The sequence below is a fragment of the Rhinatrema bivittatum genome, chromosome 1 (assembly GCF_901001135.1).
Source record: "Rhinatrema bivittatum chromosome 1, aRhiBiv1.1, whole genome shotgun sequence".
Taxonomy (NCBI): Eukaryota; Metazoa; Chordata; class Amphibia; order Gymnophiona; family Rhinatrematidae; genus Rhinatrema; species Rhinatrema bivittatum.
This window is the reverse complement of record NC_042615.1, coordinates 485,069,623-485,089,574: the sequence shown is the minus strand read 5'-3', so window position 1 is coordinate 485,089,574 and position 19,952 is coordinate 485,069,623. Positions and strand designations below refer to the sequence as shown.

Below are 19,952 nucleotides of genomic sequence, written 5' to 3'. Positions count from 1 at the left end.
TGATGTGTAAAAGGTTCCAAAAATATGGCAAAAAGCAGCAGAGAGAGAGGGCAACCCTGACGAGTGCCCCTGCCAACCGGAAACGGATCCGAGTAACCCCCATTAATCTTTAAACACGCTTGAGGTTCCGCATAAAGCTTCTGAATCCATCTGAACAACTTTTCCCCAAATCGATAAGCTCGCATGGTTTGAAAGAGGAAAGGCCAGTGTACATAATCGAATGCCTTTTCAGCGTCTATCGCCAGTAACAATAATGGAACCTCCAATGTTCGGGCTAAACCGATTAAGTCAATGATTTTCCTGACATTATCAGAGGCCATTCTGCCTGGTATGAATCCCGATTGATCTACATGTATCAATTGGGGGAGAAAATTGTTGAGTCTGTTGGCCAGAATTTTTGCAAACAGCTTCATATCTAAATTGATTAGTGAAATAGGACGGTATGAGCCGCAGAGAGTTGGGTCACGCCCCGGTTTCACCAAAATAGTTACCCCGGTCAAATTAGCCGACTTTGATAGAGATGCATTACCCTGCAAGGCATTAAAAAGTCGTACTAAGATGGGTATCACCAACTCCGCAATCTTTTTGTAGAAGACTGCTGTTAGGCCATCTAATCCAGGTGACTTTCCAGATTTCAAACCATGTATAGCCCATTTGACCTCGGCTGGTGAGATATCGCGATCCATAAACTCCTGATTAGCCAAGGAAATGGGAGGCAGTTGTACTTCTGAAAGATACCTCTCAATACCTTGAGAAGAGATAGTAGAGTCAGTGGCATATAATTCCGAATAAAACCGGATGAACCGCTGGCGGATAGCCACATTGGAAGTAAGCATCCCTCCATGTTCATCCTTAATTTTAATAATATTGTTTTGAACCTGTTGGGCCTTAAGTTTTTTCGCCAATTGTCTCCCCGCTTTATTACCCCCCTCGTAGAATAATTGTTTAGTAAGACTGAGATTATGGGCAATCTTAGCAGACTCTAGTTGCTCCAAGTGGACCCTCAGACTATCTATTTTCGCTAACAGTTGACCGCCCCCGGATTGCTGATGTTGAAGTCCCAACTCATGCAACCGCTGCAGAGGGTCAGTTTTGTCTTGTGCATTTCTTTTTTTGAGGTAGGAGCCCCGAGCTATGAACTTCCCACGAAGCACAGCTTTGAGGCAGTCCCATAAGATCACGGGCGACGTCCCCTCTTGATCATTAAACGTCAGATACTCCTTGATATCGGATTGTATTTGTTGCACAAAAGTATCATCGGCCAGTAATCTCTCATTTAGTCTCCAATATTGATGACCCCTATCGTAGGTACTGAGAACAAATTGGAAAGATATCGGACCGTGATCCGACCATGTGATGGGACCGATTTGGGGTGATTGTACCTGATTAACACAACTTTTTGAAATCATAAAACTATCTATCCTAGAGTATGATTGGTGCGCCCTAGAGTAGAAAGTATACACCCTACTCTTAGGATTCCAACTACGCCACACATCAAGCAGTTGCCATTGTGTAATTAATGACCTAAGAGCTTTACGCTCCCGAGTATCAGGGATAGCCACCCCCCCAGAGGTATCCAAGCGTGGATTACTTGTGAGATTAAAATCGCCACCCACCATGATATGACCCTCCGCGTATTGTTCCAATAATCGATTGAGCCCAGTGAAATACGGGCCTTGACCTGAGTTAGGGGCATAGATATTAACCATTGTGAATTTTTCCCCTCCCATGACAAGGATGAGGATAATATATCGGCCCTCCGGGTCCTTATGGCAGGCTATTTCCTCAAACATTAAGTCTTTATGAATTAAGATTCCCACTCCCAAATATTTATGGCTTAGAGGCCGCGCTGCCCAATATTGAGCTGGGTACGAGGGGTGTCTGAGGAGGATTTCATGTCGTCTTTTAAGATGAGTCTCTTGAAGGAACGCAATAGAAATGTTAGAGGCTTGCAAGTCCGCAAAAAGACAGTGCCGTTTATAAGGTGAGTTAAGTCCCTTAACATTAAGGGAGTAAAAAGTCATACACACCATCACCCAACTTCACATCCTCTATGTCTAGCGGCCCACTGCTCTGTTCCCATCCCCTCGCTACTATATTTTCCCTTCCATCCCCCTCTGCCCTGATAAGACCGACATGTGAAGACCATCCTATTGCTGACACAGTGATGAATAACAGAACCCAAGTGAAGTTTCCACCCCTTCTCCCTCCCCACCCCGCTTTACCATTTCCCCCGCAAATTGGGATATAAATACCATCCAACTTGCCCTCGAGAGAGAGGAATTAGTCATCCCCAGATGACTAAGATACTGATCCAACCAACATAATAATAACAAGTTATAACATTTACCAACTTATCCCATGAAATAATGTGCATGGTAACACTAAAAATATAACCATCCTTTGGAACAAAAGAAAACCCTGCCGCGGTTAACCACTTATTTATCCATCGAAAGTGTAGACAGCGGCTCAGCTGATTATGCAGCATAGCTACTATGCAGCCCAGTCAATAAGCGACTCCTGATACCACTCAGTGGTCACTGTCCAGCACCGGGGTCCACAGAAGAGGGAACATTCCTTCTCAGTCTTTTGTCACCTCTGGTCACTCTCTGCCATTGCGGGTACGCTTCCCTGCAGCTGTGGGGCTTAGGCGCCGCCTGTAGTTGTTCAAAACCAGCGTACCCCGCCTGATGGATCAATCGCGCCGCTTCCAGCAAAGTCTTAACCCGGTGAGACTCACCCTTTAAAGTAAAACTCATCCCGAAGGGGAATAGCCAGCGGTACCTTATGTTTTCGGTACGTAGAAAATCCGTCACCGGTTTTAGGTCTTGACGCCGTCGAATAGTGATGGGCGAGAGGTCTGGAAAAACCATGATGGCTTCCCCCTGCCATTGCCATGTGGCCTGTTTCCTGGCTATATTCAAAATCTGATCCTTCTTTGAATAGTCATGAAAGCACGCTAAGATATCCTTGGGTTTATTTGCTATACGGGGTCCCATAACCCTGTGTGCTCGATCAATTTTTATGAGCTCTTCAGGAACCCCACTGTCCGAGGTTGCCGTGGACGCAAGCAACATTTTACAAATTCACTGGACTACCTCCTCGCAGTTTCCATTTTCAGCGGATTCCGGGACGCCCCTGAACCGGATGTTGTGGCGCCGCGAGCGATTCTCTAAATCTTCTAGCTTTTCGTTTAAACGCTCCAACTCGACTTGCGTTTGGGTTTGTTGTTCTCTTGCCGCTTTAATATTTTCTGAATTAGCGTCAACCCGTGTTTCAAGTTCAAAGAGCCGGCGTCCTTGGTCAGCCATCTCGCTCCTGAGATCCTCTATGGACTGCATAATGTCGCTCGTTTTGGTAGAAATCTCTGTTTTGAGCTCTGCGAACCACTTTTTCATTTCAGATTTGGTCGGCAGGTCGTCAGCATCGGAGTGTGCCGTGTCGTCCGCGCTATCCGACTCAGTGGCCGGTTCCTCTAGCGCCGCCATTTCGTCCTCACACGCGGTCTTCCCGTCCGCCTCCAATTTCTGGTAGGAGAACTTTTTGAAATCGATGTGCTTGCGTCTCATCTGGATCTTATGTGCGATCGTTCATATTCACTCATCTCAGAGGTTCGAAGTGGGGTGCACACATGTTCTTTAGGACCACATTAATGCTTCAGGAAGGACACGGCTGCCGAATCGGAGGGTGCAAATGTTTCACTCACAAAGAAAACGCACAACATCCGGATGAGCTGATAGCGAAAATCCTCAAATATTACCTTGTAGACATCCTAATGCCGCCATCTGAACTCTGAGAGAATTAAAGGATAGCCCTTTGACCAAACCATCCTGAAGAAAGGCCAAAATATGCCCCACCGAGGCTCGCCTAGGATCCACCCGCTGATCGGAACACCAGGCCTCAAAAACTCTCCATACCCTCGCATAGGCGAGGGAAGTGGAGGTCTTCCTAGACTGCAAGAGGGTAGTGATGATCGCGTCCGAATAACCTTTATCTTTCAAACGCTGCCTCTCAAAAGCCAAGTTGCTAGACAAAATCGATCTGCCTGATCTAAAAAAACGGGACCTTGATGTAGAAGATTCCGCAGATGAGCTAGCCACAATGGTCCTTCCACTGCTAGGTTGACTAAGTCTGCAAACCACGGACATCTCAGCCATTCTAGTGCGATGAGAATCATCTTGCCCGGATGAATCTCTATGCGCATAAGATCTTGCCTACTAATGGCCAAGGAGGAAACACATGCAGTAGGATGTTCATCGGCCAAGACAGAACCAAGGCATATATCCCTCTGCTCTTCTTTCTCTTTGTCAACTGAAGAAACCTAGGGGCCTTGGTATTTCGGGAGGTCGCCATCAAATCTACACACGGTGAGCCCCACCTGTGACTGACGAAACGCATCGCCTCTTCTGACAGCTCCCACTCCCTGGGGTCCAGTTGCTGTCGGCTTAGAAAATCCACTTGCACATATGTGAAAGGCTGCCAAGCGCTCCAAATGTTGCTCCACCCAATCGACCAAAAGCTGGGCCTCCTAAGCCACTGCTCGACTCTTGGTACCCCCCTGTCAAATGATGTAAGCCACTGTTGCATTGTCCAACAAGACTCTCACCAGCCTTCCCCTCACCAAGGGTAGAAAATCCTACAGGGCCAGTTGCACTGCTCTTGCCTCTAGACGACTGATGGACCAGGAGGCTTCCTCCATTAACCACCAGCCTTGCACAGACTGGTTATGACATACCGCTCACCACCCGGAGAGACTGGAATCGGTGGTAATGATCGACCAGATTGGAATGTCAAGGTCCACGCCTCGACTCAACTTGTCTGGGAGAAGCCACCATAAAAGACCTGAACGTGCAGACTCTGGAAGAGGGAGAGGTAGCTGAAAACGCTCAGACAATGGGTCCCAGCGAGATGGTAAAGCCGATTGAAGAGGTCTCATATGAGCAAGCGCCTATAGAACCAATTTCAAGGTGGAAGCCATAGACCCGAGAACTTGTAAGTAATCCCAGACCTTGGGTACTCGATTGTCCAACAATCTATGAACCTGAACCTGTAATTTGGAAATCCGCTCTTCGGTGAGGAACACCTTCCCCACCTTCATACCGAAATGCACTCCCAGGAATTCCAAACTCTGGAAAGGAACAAGATGATTCTTGTTCAGATTGACCATCCACCCCAATGACCTCAGGCACTAAAGGACCAAATCCACTGCTCTCAGACAAAGGGATTCCAACTTCATTCAGATCAACCAGTCATCAAGATAGGAGTGGACCAGAACCCCCTCTCTCTGGAGAGCTGCAGCCACCGTGACCATTACCTTGGTAAAGGTCCTGGGTGCCGTCGCTAGACCGAAGGGCAGAGTGCAAAATTGAAAGTGCTCCCCCAGAATCATGAACCTCAGATATCTCTGATGATCAAGCCGGATTCCTATTTGCAAGTACACTTCGGTTAAATCCAGGGACGCCAGGTACTCCCCCTTGTGCACCTCTGTAATCACCAAAAGTAGGATCTCCATTCAGAACCAAGGAACCCTCAGAGCCATGGTCACCTTCTTTAAATCGAGGATTGGACGGAATGTTCCCTCCTTCTTGGGAATAGCGTCCTGTCCTTTGCTCCTCCAGAGGAACAGGGACAAAGGCTCCCAACTTGCACAGGTGATGAACTGTGTCTCGTACAGCTAGTTTCTTTTCCTGGTAAGAGCACGAGGAGACCAAAAACCGATCTCTTAGCAGCCGAGCTAATTCTAAAGCGTAACCTTGTTTTATCTATCTTAGGACCCCTGGTCTGAAGTGATTTTGGTCCACTTGTAAAATAGAGCCAGACGGCCCCCTATCACTGGAACAGAGGAGTGGACCAGCCTCGCATCATTGGGATGATTTGGCACCACTTGCTCCATGGGAAGTGTCATCTCTGCCGACAGACGCCCACGAAAAGACTGACTCGAGGATTGCAGTCTGCTGAGAACTGCCTTGGAGTAGTTCCTGACGGTCTGGATCCCCAAAACCTTCGACTTCCTCTGAAGCAGGAACGAGAAGGAAAGGAGCCTTTCCCTTTTGGCTTATCTTCTGGCAACTTATGAACCTTATTGTTATGGTTTCGAGGTGTTTGAGTGGATTCTTGGGTACTGTGGAAGATGACCACGCCCACAGGGAGGAGCCCCATGGGGAGCCACAGTACTGGGCTAGACTCAGGCCATACAAACACAGAGTTTTGTCTTTTATTGTACAGCTGATGTATACCACCAGAGGTGGCAGTAGTGAGGTGAGCCAGAGGTAGCAGTCCAGGGACCCTCGGCAGAGGGAACCTGTCTCACCAAGATGGTATAGGGAGATCCAGGTGTAGGTTTCAAAGCACGGCAGAGCTGAAGATGAGACAGACTGAGAAATAGATTACTCACTAGATGGTAGCTGTAAGGTTGACGATTCCACCAGGCAGAAGTAGATGGTTACAGGCACCAAGACAGGGAGAGCATGCCCTCGAGGAGTGAGTACCTGATCCCAGTAAGGCACCTGAAAGAAAGCAAAGGGCCCCCGAGGAGCGGGTACCCAGGTTAGAGAATACCCCGAAGGGCAGAGAGAGCTTCCAGTGGCAGCACGGAAGCGGCAGAGTAGCTTAGACCGGACAAGCCCAATCCTTGCTAACTAAACGAGCTAGCAAACAAGCGTAGGCTAAATACCCGGATGGCGTGATGTCACTCGAGGGGGATACCCCGAGGTTCCCACCATGACGTGGATAAAGACGTGGGTGGCGTGCGCGCGCGCACCCTAGGAGGCCCTTAGGAGAAACATGGCGTGAGGCTTTGCCATAGCTGTTCCTGGGACGCCGGAGAACGTGGCTTGCAGACACAGCAGTAGCCATCTTCCCAAGGCTAGCGGGGAGAGCAGAGAAAAAGGTGAGGCACAGGGTTGAAGCCGTCTGAGACCGACGGTCACAACACTTATTCTCACCAAGGGACTTGATTCATCTCCTCCAAGTCTTTACCAAAGAGCAATTTCCCCTTAAAGGGCAATGATCCCAACTGCGACTTGGAGGAAACATTGGCCGACAAATTCCTCAACCAGAGGAGTCTCCTAGTCAAAACCATTGTCCTGGAAGAGGTCCTGAGAAGATCATACAATGCATCTGCACTGTACGCCACAACAGCTTCCAGCCACTCTGCTTGTAGAGACTCAGATTCAGATAAGGACTTGTCCATCTGCAACTGCTGTACCCAGCGAAGTCCTGCTCTCAACATGAAACTGCTAAACATAGGAGCCCAAGCACCATTTGAGGTGCACATCCAGCTTCCTCTCCTGAAGGTCCTTTGGAGTTGTAATGCCAGCAACCGGAATGGTCGTCTTCTTGGTAACCGCCGAGACTGACCTTGAGAAGGTCAAGCACATCTTCCAGCAATGGATACAACTTATCCATAGCCCTGCTGACCTTTAAGCCTGTGTCTGGAGTATCCCACTCCCTGAACAGAAAAGCGCTAACCGACTTATGAAAGGGAAAAGACTTGGCTGGACCCGAAGGCCAACCATGACCGGATCCACTGCTCTCAATTTGGAATCCTCTTGAGGAATCTCTATGCCCAGTTCCTTCAGAACCGCATGTATGAGAGGACACTGCTCCTCCCTATGGAACAATTGTACCACCTTAGGATCATCTCCATTGACCACTGAGCTCTTCGATAATGCCTGATCTGGGTCCTGCCCCTGATGATCATCCTTTTCAGAAGCGTCAGAAAAGCTGCTGTAGCGGACGGCAGCAGCGTGGTCCTCAGGAGTCACCTGACCCTTGTGGCCCCCACATCCCCAGAGAACCTGGACCTCTTTGCTGGCCTTACAGGAGCCTCCTTTTCAGTTCTGCACTGCGCAGACTTCCTGGCCTTATAGGCCTCGTGTAACAAAAGCACAAAATCTGAAGAGAAGGAAGAAGAGGCATCGGAATCTTACCGGGGTCCTCCACACTTCCTAGTGGGGCCCCCTCGGCATCTGGACTTCCCCTGGAGGTCCCCACATCCAGAGATAAAGGAGGAGGGAAATCCCTGCCCCCTTCCGCGGCCCATGACGGAATCCTAAACCTTGCCAAAATGGTTGCCGATCCCACGCTCAGCGGGAAGGGATCGGAGATCTGCTGTGCGGCAAGAGCCTCCCAGTTTCACGGCACCTGACTTTTCCCCCGTCGTGCTCCTTGAAGGGCCCTCCCCACCAGGGAGGCATCGGGAACATAGGCTGTTGCGCGCATCTCTGCAAGCCGCCCCACATGGTATTGAAGCCGGTGCCGGGCAGGGAGAAATCAGCGCCAGGCAGGGAGTGAACAAGGGTTCCGGAGGAATGGGGAGAAACAAACAAGAGCTGCCGAATGAGAAGGTAGCAGAGCCGGGATTGGACACATGCTGACTCACAGCAACCCCTGACTGTTCTGAAAAATCTCCTCTGAACACATTTTTTTTTAATTTTTTTTTTTTTTTAACTTTAATAAAGAAGAAAGCACTTCTCTTCAGAATGACTGCAGGCTCCGTCCGTCCCTCAGGGCGAGTGATCCAGGCCCCCGGTTTTCAGCCCTGTCTGACGAAATAAGGGAGCAAGCTATATAAGGGTCCCTGACCCCCCTGCTCGTCTGCCTCAAACACCAGGCGGGATGGCCCCACCAGGACCTAGCAAGCCCCTGGGATGCCAGCAATGCTAGAAACTGCAGTTCTATACTATACTATATATATATATATATATACTATACTATATATATATATATATATATATACTATACTATATATATATATTTTTTTATTTTTTTATTTTTTTTTGTAACTCAGACAGCAGGCTTTGCACCTCCACCATCTGCTAGAGACAGAGAAATACTGATGGACTGCAGGTGGCACCTCGTGTTAAGTGGCAGTAAAACTCTCTGTCTCCATCTGCTGGAGGGGAGGCAAAACCCTGGAGTCTGGACTGATCTGGGTACGTACAGGGAATTAATGTTTGGGTACTTGCCAAGTACTTATAAACTGGACTGGCCACTGTTGGAAACAGGATGCTGGGCTTGATGGACCCTCGGTCTGACCCAGTATGGTAAGGTCTTATGTTCTTAAGAAAAAGGAGGTGATAATGCCCTATGTACCATCTCTTTGGTGAGGCCTCACCTGGAGTACTGTATTCAGTTCTGGAGACCGTATCTCAAAAGGGTAGAGATAGGTTAGAAGAGGTCTAGAGAAAGGCAACCAAAGTGGTGTGCAGCCTGCACCAAAAGACAAAAGAGATGAGATCAAAGGGCCTAATTATGTATACACTAGAGTAGAGATGGGGGGATATAATACAGACTTTTTAATACCTGAAAGGTATTAATGTACAGGAATCAAACCTTTTCCAATGGAGAGGAAGCTGTAGATCTAGGGGTCATCATATGACGTTCCAGGGAGTAGATTCAGGAATAATGTCCAAAAATATTTTTCAAAGAAAGGGTGGTGGATGCCTGGAATGACCTCTCAGAAGAGGTGGTGAGGACGAGAATAGCAGCATAATTCAGAACAACATGGGATAAACACAGAGGATCCCTCGTGGCTAGAGAAAGGAAATGAAAACCCAAAGTAACCTATGATAATTTTGATGTAATGTAATGTTTCTGCATGGGAGTAACCTGTTTGGAGTGGCATTTACAAACCTAAACACTTTGATGGACAGACCAAAGGGTCTTTTTTTTTATCTTTATCTTCTGTACATAAAAAATGCCATGATAGGTCAGACCAAGGTCCATTGATCCCAACATCTGGCCCCCAACAGTGGCCAATCCAGGTCACAAGTGCCTGGCAGATTTCATAAAGTAGATTTAATTCCTGTTATTCACTCCCAAGGATAGCAATAGTTTTCTCTAGTCTACCTGGCTAATAATGTGTTATGGACGTTTCTTCTAGCAACTTGTCCAAACTTCTTTTAAACCCTGCTATGCTAGTCATAAGAACAATAAGAATTGCCATACTGGGTCAGACCAAAGGTCCATCAAGCCCAGCATCCAGTTTCCAGTCCAGGTCACAAGTACCTAGCAGGATCCCAAACAGATCTTATGCTGCTTATCCCAGGAGTCAGCAGTGGCTTTCCCCAAGTCTAATTGTTTAATAATGATTTATGGACTTTTCCTCCAGGAACTTGCCCAAACCTTTTTTAAACCCAGCTATATTAGCAGCTTTCACCACATCCTATGGCAACAGATTCCACAGCTTGACTGTGTGCTGAGTGATTTATTTTGAATCTGTTGGTTGTTATAATTTACAGTCTTATTATGTGACTATGTTTCATGGACACTAATGGTGGAGCTTCATATGTCAGGCAGGACTGGAATTAGAGCCCAGAGGATGTAGCGACACTGGGGAGCTCCTTAAGTGCCAGGGAACGAGTTTGGAATTAGAGCCCAGAGATTACATGGCCACAGGGAGCTTCTCTGATGCTGAAGCACAGAGCAGAGCTGGAGATTAAAGCCCATAGGTTACAGGGACACAGGGGAGCATCTCTGATGTTGCAGCATAGAGCAGAGCTGGAGATTAAAGCCCAGGAGGATACAGAGAAGCTCCTTAGATTCTTGGGGCACAGTTAGGGATTAGAACCCAGAAGTTCCCAAAAAGCAAGAAGGCAGGCGATCTAGAAAAGCCATCAGCACAACAAAGGAGGAGCCCGACTCAGCCAGAGTCGGGCTGTAATTCTTTTTTTTAACACATCTCCACTTCAATAAAGAATTGAAAAAGCCCTTGGCATCTACCTCCTTTGTTGTCCTCAGAACCCAGAAGTTACAGGAACATGAGGGAGCTCCTCACATGCTGTGAAAGAGTTTGGAATTATAGACCAGAGGTTATATGGACACGGGGAGCTACTCTGATGCTGCAGCACAGGACAGGGCTGGAGATTAGAGCCCCAGAGGTTACACGGACACAGGGGGAGCTTCTCTAATGCTGCAGCAAGGGCAGGGGCTTCCGGCGAGGTTCTGAGTACTCACCTTGTGGTTTGGGGCCCAAAGGATGTTTAGTGATTGTGAATCTCAAGTCCTCCGCAGTTCCGATGCAGCCTACATAACCGGCAGGTCCTGGATCCGAGCGCAGCCGTTGAGGGGTCCTCCGAAGTTCCTGCCTGGGACAGGGCTCCAGTGAGAGGCTCTTCTCAAGTAGGTGGGGTCCCTGAGGGGAGCCTAGGAGAGCCAGAAGGAGACAGAGTCAGGTCTCCGAGTTGGGAGTACAGAGAAACAGGGCACAGTCAAGACTCAGGGGCAGGGGTGCAGAGCGGCAAGGACACAGTCAGATTTTGGGATTGGGTGGGAGTACAGAGGAGCAGGGCATAGTCAGGGGCGGGGGTACAATCTGCTTGGAGTACAAAGCAGCAAGGCAGAGTCATGTCTCAGGCAGGAGTACAAGGAATGAGATACAGTCAGGTCTCAGGGTGAGGATACAAAGGCAGAGCACAAGCAGCTCTCTTGGATGGGAACAGAGCACAGTCAGGTGTCAGGGGTGGGGGGTGGGGACACAGGGCAGAGTGAGATGTGGGCATACAGAAGTGCAGGGCACAGTTAGAAGTCAAGGGTGGGGAAACAGAGGGGCAGGATACAGTCGGCTATCTGCAGTGAGGACACAGGGAGCAAGGAACAGTCAAATCTCTGGGATGGAAGTACAGAGGATCAGGGCACAGTCAGCTGTCTGGGGTGGGGGCACAGAGGGGCAGGGCAGTCAGGAGTCAGAGGCACAGTCAGATCTCCGAGGTAGAGATACAAGAAACTTGACGCAGTCAAGTCTCGGGGTGGCTAATAGGGGGCAGAGCAGGTTCAGCTGTCAGGGCTGGAGTTACAGAGGACCAGGCACAGGCGGGGGTGGGGATATAGAGGACAGGGAAAAGTCAGATTGCTTGGGTGGGGGTAGAGAGGAGCTGGGCACCATTAGGTCTCTGGGGTGGGGGTTGCAGGGAACAAGACTCAGTCAAGTTTGGGGTGAGGGTATAGAAGGGCAGGACCCAGTGGGGTCTCTGGGCTGGGAGTACACGGGGCAAACAGCTAAATTTTACACATCAGTTGTACACCTGCAAAATTTTATGTCAACCCATAGTAAATGAGTTGCTGCAATGCAGGATTATACAGAGCAGCTCATTAACTAGGGGCATGCAGTAAAACTGTGTACGAAAACAGCTTCATAAACATAATTTTGCAAAATCTTCACAGAGAAAAATGCAAACTATTTGCCTGGCAGTCCCCATAGAAAAATGATGCGTGGTGCAATAAAGTGCACACGAAGTTCAGCACATGTTAATACATTGGCCTCATTGCTTGATATCACATAAAAACACAAACAGGCAGGTAGATTCTGGAAGGAAGGAAGGAGAGGAGAGCAGAGCAAGTTTAAAGGGCCTGCAACTGGCTGCGGAGTCAGCAGGTGAGACATTATAGGCCCAGAAAGTATGGATTCCACAGGTGGAAGCAAAGCAGCAGAATTACACTCCAGTACCAACTGTTAAAAACACAGCACCAGCCACACCACACGTGTTTTATGTACAGATCACGTCATGTCAGGTAGAGGCAGAGATGGACAAAAGCAGGGGAGCCGGAAGGAAGGGGGGGGAGGGGGGGGAGAGAGAGTCCGTGTAGAGGGGACCGGCTAGGTCTGTGGAAAAATTGGAATAAAAAGGCTGACCGGCAATCGTAGACTACTGTCACTGTCTGAGGGGGAAGGTGGGAGCAGGGGCTGTCCCCTGTGGGTAGCTACCCTTTCTTCCCCACCACTCTCCACCCAACACAGAGAATGTGACTTTTAAGAAGACGACTATAACACTCTATACAAAGAATGACAGACACGGGGGACAAACCTTACACCTCCATCTTCAGTCTGAAGGCGCAAGATCCCTATTCAGTCTATTTTCCCTGCTCTCCTCTTCTTTCACCCCTTCCTTCCTCTCTCTCTCTCTCCACATCCCCTTTCTGCAGTCCTCACCTCACTCTCTCCCCTCAGCCCTTGCCTGTAAAGAGTGCCACTTACCACAGCGGCTGCAGGTGAAGTGAATGACAGGCTCTGACACCTCTAACCTCTCCTCTCATCTGTGGGATTCTGTTTCGGTTTTTGGGACGGGCTGGAATATTTGGATCTTCTATTATTATTTTTTTATTTTTTATTTTTTTTTAACAGAAACCCTTTCTCCTAGCAACACCTCGCAAAACAAGTTGAAAAGTAGCAGTGGGAGAGTGCCGCGGGCAGGGAGGGCCTTCCAGGTGTGGCCAGGTGAGGCAGCGGGGCTGAACAAAAAAAAAAAAAGGTAACCTGCTGGAGCCAAGGGCCCGCCAGCTGTGTGTGTGCTTTGGCAGTGACATCAGAAAGCCCTACCCAAGCTTTCTCCGGGGTCCAACGTATATATTTATCTGTAGCTTACCAGCAGCAGCCACTGCAAAGGCTCAGTTCAAAAGTTACTCAGCCAGTGCCAACCATAACATACCCATATAATACTAAACCATGTGCGCACACACACACACACACCCCTACCACATACCACAACATGCACAATCTCACACAAACACGCACACAATGTCACCATACAGAAAACGTACACAAAGGGAACAAAAGCATACATAACACAGAAAGAAAAACATCCCTCAGACACACAAACGAGACTTGCACGCAGGCACATAACACACTCACGCTTCAGGGGAGAAGCCGAAGGCCCACGCATGAAACGTGGGCTTTTTTGAGATGGAGAACAGAGATTTGTGCTGTGAGAAGAACAGCAGTCACAAAGCTACATTTTTTAAATATCACTTGTAACCTCAAACTCTCGAGCCTGCCCGCAGGCAGAGAAACCTGCCCTGTCACAGCCTGAAAGAAGGGAGTGACCGCGGGAAGTCAGCTCAGGGTGGAGAGGACTTCCCAATACTCGGACTCCAGGGTTACAGGCTAGACTATCAGCACACGCCTTTACCCCCACACTTCTCTCTCTCATTGGGGGGGGGGGGGGTGTGTGATAAGGGCCGATTGCAGGCCTTGCTCAGGCACACCATTCAATACTGGAAACTCCAAGACTTCTGCTAGAGACCTGCTGACCGCAGCAAGACGAAGAGCATACGCTGTGTCAGTGCACCGCACACAGGACCCTGCTCACACTGCCTCCCGTCCCTGCACACAGAGCAAGCTGAATTATCCTGCCTTTTCCTATCAGCATGCAGCATCTATCGGTTTTTGCTGTTACTCACGGGCATACCTCAGCCTGTGGATTTTGGGGAACATATTTGTATCAGGCAGAAGTTAAAAGCTTTGTTTAAACATGCTATTCAGCAGCATTCTTGCTACGCTTCACCTACCCACTTCCTTCCCTGCCTCTCTGTTACCAGCTCTCTAGCCGGCGAGCCAAGACAGGATATCCACCATAAACCACACACACACACACACACACACACTCTCTTCGCTTGCCCAGTGACCCAGTGACCTTTCCTGGTCAGTGGGAGCGAGTCTCTGGTACAGGTGATGGTAACACGCCGATGTTGGCCTGTTCGTACATCAGAGAGTGCGGTGCTCATTCATTCATGCCGAGGCCTAGCCATGCCTCTCTCTCAGCAAAACGTGTCACTAAGACATAACCTCCCATGCCTGAGCTGGTGTTGAAGGGAGGGGGGGGGGGGGGGGGGGAAGTCATGACAGCCTTTACATCTAGCAGCTCCTCCGCAGCCTCCTGGAGTATGAACGGTGTGAGGATGACCGTCATGCCACGTATAGATATAGTCAGGAAACTGTGCCAACAACTCAAGAAAGCCTTTTACCCCAAGTGTTCTTCTCATCCATGTGCATCAGGATTTCAGCCAGGGGCCAGGGACGAGGCTCCACGGTGATCCCTCCACCCGATGCCGCTTGCTAGAACTGGCAGTCCATGCCGATGCCGAGCAGCGCGGAGATCTGCTGGATGCCGGAGCCCGAGGCCATGACTGGGTCACCGGGTGCCTTAGTCACTGCTGCTGAAGGCATGGCCATAGCTCCCTGCTCTCCTGGGCAGCGGGTGCTGGGCATCCAGTGGCGGCGGCAGGAGCACGGGAGTAACAGCAAGGGAGAGAAACAGACCAAACCACTGGCACGGGCTCACATGCCCTGGGGGTCAAGGACAGAGGCGGGATTCCTTACTTTCCTGCTCCTGTAGCCATGCCATGGAACCAGCCGCAGTGCCAGGAGAGTTACCGAGGAACTCCTACGAGCCAGGATAGGAACTCAATTGCCCCAGCCCCTCAGCAGATCCTGCCGTCCGGGCCGTCATGGAAAAACAAAGAAAAGGAGGAATAACAGAAGAACAAATCCGATTCCAGGACCCCCCCCCTCCCTGAAAGGCAGAGCAGTGCTGGGAAGTGCTCAGCAGCAGAAGGGGCAAGGAGCCCTGTGCAAGCCCCTTCCTGCCTCTGCAAGCCCTCTTCCTCCTCCTCCTTCTCCTCCCTTCTCCTAACTCCAGCCTGCACACGCATCCCTGTACCCTCTGTAATTTTAGCTGCCTGTAACCCCCCCTCCCCTCCCTTTCCCGCCTCTCCTCTGGCAAGAGCAGCATTGCCATGGAGACAGCAGTAATTGAGGCCTTAGCCAGGAGGAGCCGCTGAGGAATGGAGAGGAGTGACTGGGTGCAAGGAGAAGGCAGGGCCAGCCATCGGCCGCCCCCCCCCCCCCCCCCTCCCACTGTCATATCCTGCATCCCACCCACCAAAACCTCCCCTAATCCTGCAAAACTCAAATCCCAACAGATGTTTCATTCCAGAGACAAAGGGAGAAGGCTGCCGAGTAACTTGCTCCAGCAGATCTATGGGAGCAAGGCAAAGGAGAAGCCAAACCCAGAGGCATCCTCAGCATGGAAATAATTCCCTTCACCCTGCATCCATCCCTCAGCACAGAACTAATTCCCCATGCCCCGCATTCATCCCTCAGCACTGAAATAATCCCCCGTGCCCCGCATCCATCCCTCAGCGCTGAAATACTCCCCCGCGCCCCGCATCCATCCTTCAGCTCTGAACTAATCCCCCACGTCCCACATTCATCCCTCAGCGCTGAAATACTCCCCCGCGCCCCGCATCCATCCTTCAGCGCTGAACTAATCCCCCACGTCCCACATTCATCCCTCAGTGCTGAAATGCTCCCCTGCGCCCCGCATCCATCCCTCAGCGCTGAAATACTCCCCCGCGCCCCGCATCCATCCCTCAGTGCTGAAATACTCCCCCGCGCCCCGCATCCATCCCTCAGTGCTGAAATACTCCCCCGCGCCCCGCATCCATCCTTCATCGCTGAACTAATCCCCCACGTCCCACATTCATCCCTCAGCGCTGAAATACTCCCCCGCGCCCCGCATCCATCCTTCAGCGCTGAACTAATCCCCCACGTCCCACATTCATCCCTCAGTGCTGAAATACTCCCCTGCGCCCCGCATCCATCCCTCAGCGCTGAAATACTCCCCCGCGCCCCGCATCCATCCCTCAGTGCTGAAATACTCCCCCGCGCCCCGCATCCATCCTTCATCGCTGAACTAATCCCCCACGTCCCACATTCATCCCTCAGCGCTGAAATACTCCCCTGCGCCCCGCATCCATCCCTCAGTGCTGAAATACTCCCCCGCGCCCCGCATCCATCCTTCATCGCTGAACTAATCCCCCACATCCCACATTCATCCCTCAGCGCTGAAATACTCCCCCGCGCCCCACATCCATCCCTCAGCGCTGAAATACTCCCCCACGCCCCACATCCATCCCTCAGCGCGGAAATAAAACCCCTGCATCCAAATCTATCTTTGAGGGCTGAAATACCCTCTGCTATACTGTAGTGATGGCCTACATTTTTCTGTGAGAGGAAAAAGGAAACAAAGTGAGAAATTCAGATCACACATTGACAGGCATGTAAACTACAGGATGGGAATGGCAGATGGAGGCAAATTAATTTTAGCACCCTCAACAAATAAATTAAAAGTTGTGGAGAGAAACGCAAAAGAGGAGCTGAGCAGTCTACATGAGAGCAGCAGGTATGAGATTTTACAGTGTAGACAAGCCAAGGAGAAACTTCTGGAAGGATATAAGTACACATGCTCACAGTCTAGGCAATAAAAATCCAGATCTGCAAATCCTAATGGGGGAAGGCAGAGCCTGATACTGTTGTCGTCATGGAGAGTGGTTCAACGAGTACCACAGGTGGGATAGGATCAAACCAGTTTATAATGTGTTCAGGACTTGCTCCCAAGCAACTGAAAGGCAGAAGGCACAGGCACGGGGAAAGGAGGCACTGTGAGCCGTCTCGGAAAGGGGAGACGGCCACTTCCATCTACATCGGCACGGCCTACACAGACCTCTGAATCAGGCAGAGGAACTGGAGAGCGATCTGGTCAAAGACATCCAAAAATTAGAAATGTAAAAGTGTGTGTGTGGGGGGGGGGGGGGGGATTTTAACCTGCCGGATGTGGTTTGGAGGATCTCGACTGTGGACTCAGAAGTAGAGAGACACTGCGCTCCTTTACAGAGGCTCTTTGCAGACAAATGCTAATGGAACCCAAGAGGGATACTGGACCTGGTATGTAAGAATGGAGAAAGTGTTTCTAATGTCCAGACAGGCACCCACCTGGGCATCCGTGATCACCAGACTACAGCATAGTTTGATAGAATCGCCAGTCCAGAGAAGAGTCACACAAAAGCTCAAAGTCCTGACTTGGAAAAATGGGGAAGTGCCCTGGCAGGTAGGGAGGAGGTAGGTGAAGTGGAGAATTGGGCTAAACTAAAGTAAGCTTATAACAAGAGCAACAAATCTAAATGTCAGGAAAGAAAATAAGAGGGAAAAGAAACCAGTCTGGCTTTCCAAAGAGATGGCTGAAAAAGTAAGGGCAAGAAGAATAACTCAGAAAGGACAAAAGATCTTCAAAAAGAAGAGCATGGAGATGAATATCTGTTAAAGATAGGAAAAAAACCCAGAAAAGTCAGGATAGAGAAGATGAAAGCAGAAAAAACAAAAGATATGGTAGTAAAGCGAGGCAACAGGACTTTTTTAGGTATATCATGAAAGAAGGACATGCAGAGCTGGGACTATAAAACAGAGGAGAAAAGGAGAAGTATGTTAAGAGAGGCAAGGAAAAACCAAAAATATTTAGCATTTCTGTTCAGTATTATTGGTTATAGAATAATGCCACACCTACAGAAGAAAGGGTATGGACACAGCTATGGGGCTGAACAGGACAATTATGTTTTTATTTATAGAAATGTCAATAAATAACAACAAAATATAAATAAAAAACATCAATGACAGTGCAATAATACAACAATCAATACAAATGCATATAAAACACAAACAGGAAATTTACCTCATCTAAAACCAATCTTTGGAAACAGTCCTACAGGACTGGAGTAGAGTGGATGTTGCCTCTCTTCACAAGGTGGTACCAGAGAGGAGGGTGAAGCTTTAGGGCCAGTTAGTCTAATTTCATTGGTAGGAAAATTAATAGAGATTCTACTAAAGGAAAAGGGAAATATCTAGAACAGGGCTTCCCAAACTGTGGGTCAGGACCCTAAAAGGAGGTCTCAAAACCTTCAGCTGGGGTCACAAGTGCCTCAGATGGAAGCACTCTTCAGCATTAGTAGTGGAAGTCAGCATGGGGCCTGTGAGCCAGCACACACTCAAGTCCTGCAGTGATCCAACCCTTAGATGAGTTTCTATGGTTGAAAGAAGCCCTGTGTGAAGAGGAATCAGGGCCACTGCAGGACCTGCAAAGGCTCACATGGTCCACACTAACTTAAATTACAAATACTGCAGCCACTTGCAGATCACCATTTGGTTTGGGACCAGCCATGAGTGGAGGCTGGAGCTTGCCACTGCTCCTCATCCACCACTGAACCTACCCAAGAGAAAAATGTTGCCCCTAGATCAGGGCTTCCCAATGTTTTAGCCAGTGTGGCCCCATTTTAGAACTTGAAAATTCACATGACCTCAGAGGACACCAAAACAAATTAGAAAGGGTTTGCAGCCCCCCTCCAATAATCACGCCACTCTCACGCTCCCTGCTCTCCAGCTGATTCTCTTTCTCTATCTCTGCTCTTTCCAGTCAGTCCTTTTTCTCAATTTCCACTTCCTTCAGAAGACCTCCTCTCTAGCAGGACCTCCTCTCAAACCTCTGCCCCTCCAACTCTTACATCTCCCAGCCCTTCCCTCTCTCACCCATTTTTCCCACTTTATCCACTGATCCTCTCTCACCCCGAAGCCTTCTTATAGCTTTATTTCCTAGCATGTAGACAGATGGACTCAGGACCAGTGGGTTATGCACCTCTATCAGCAGATGGAGATGAAGCAAACTTATGTCACAGTATATATATACTCCTACAGTGACATCAGCCTGCCAGTATTCTCAGTCTCCAGCAAATTGTGGATGTGCATCTCCCTTCTGGGGATTGCTTCAGCTTTTAGAAGGAGAATTTTGAAAGGAAAATTGATTGCCCTGTTCTCCTGTGGTGATACCAGATGGTCCCTCCCCCAGTTGAGAATTCCTGAAGTGATTTCCGTGGTCCCTCAGTTCTATGCCTTGGTCCGGTAGCTGGTTTCTCAGCCAGAGTGGACTTAATTGATTGTGTTAAAAAAAAAACCAACTTATGGTGACAGTGGAGGTGGGTTGTTTTCAGGGATTCCCCTTCTCTGAGCTTGGCATGCCGTTCCAACTTTCGTTCCGACCTGAGGGAGGTTCAGGGACGGGGGCAGTCTGGTGGGTTGAACAGTCTCTTTTGGCTAGGCCCTGCTCTGCAGCTTTTCCGCTGCATGCCGCGTGGTAAGCATGTGGGAAAAGTGAGAAAAGTGGGTGAGAGAGGGAAGGGCTGGGAGATGTAAGTTGATCAGTTGGAGGGGCAGAGGTTGAGAGAGGGAGGTCCTGCTAGAGGGGAGATGACTAAGAGAGGAGGCCTTCTGAAGGAGGTGGAAATTGAGAAAAAGGACTGACTGGAAAGAGCAGAGATAAAGAAAGAGAATCAGCTGGAAAGCAAGGAGC

At 49.4% G+C, this 19,952-nt stretch overlaps 1 protein-coding gene across 3 annotated transcripts in view; it reads right to left on the bottom strand.

The window, feature by feature from the left end:
- The window catches only part of FGD1 (FYVE, RhoGEF and PH domain containing 1), a 123,364-nt gene that overhangs the window by 65,609 nt on the left and 37,803 nt on the right, over positions 1–19,952 (bottom strand). For 2 of the 3 annotated variants that reach the window (XM_029607736.1, XM_029607743.1), the window contains exon 2: positions 10,960–11,148. In XM_029607736.1, the coding sequence (XP_029463596.1) occupies positions 10,960–11,148 (189 nt within the window). Of the gene's footprint in view, positions 1–10,959; positions 11,149–14,742; positions 15,354–19,952 lie in introns of those variants that run through there. The other variant, XM_029607751.1, reaches the window with a different exon arrangement.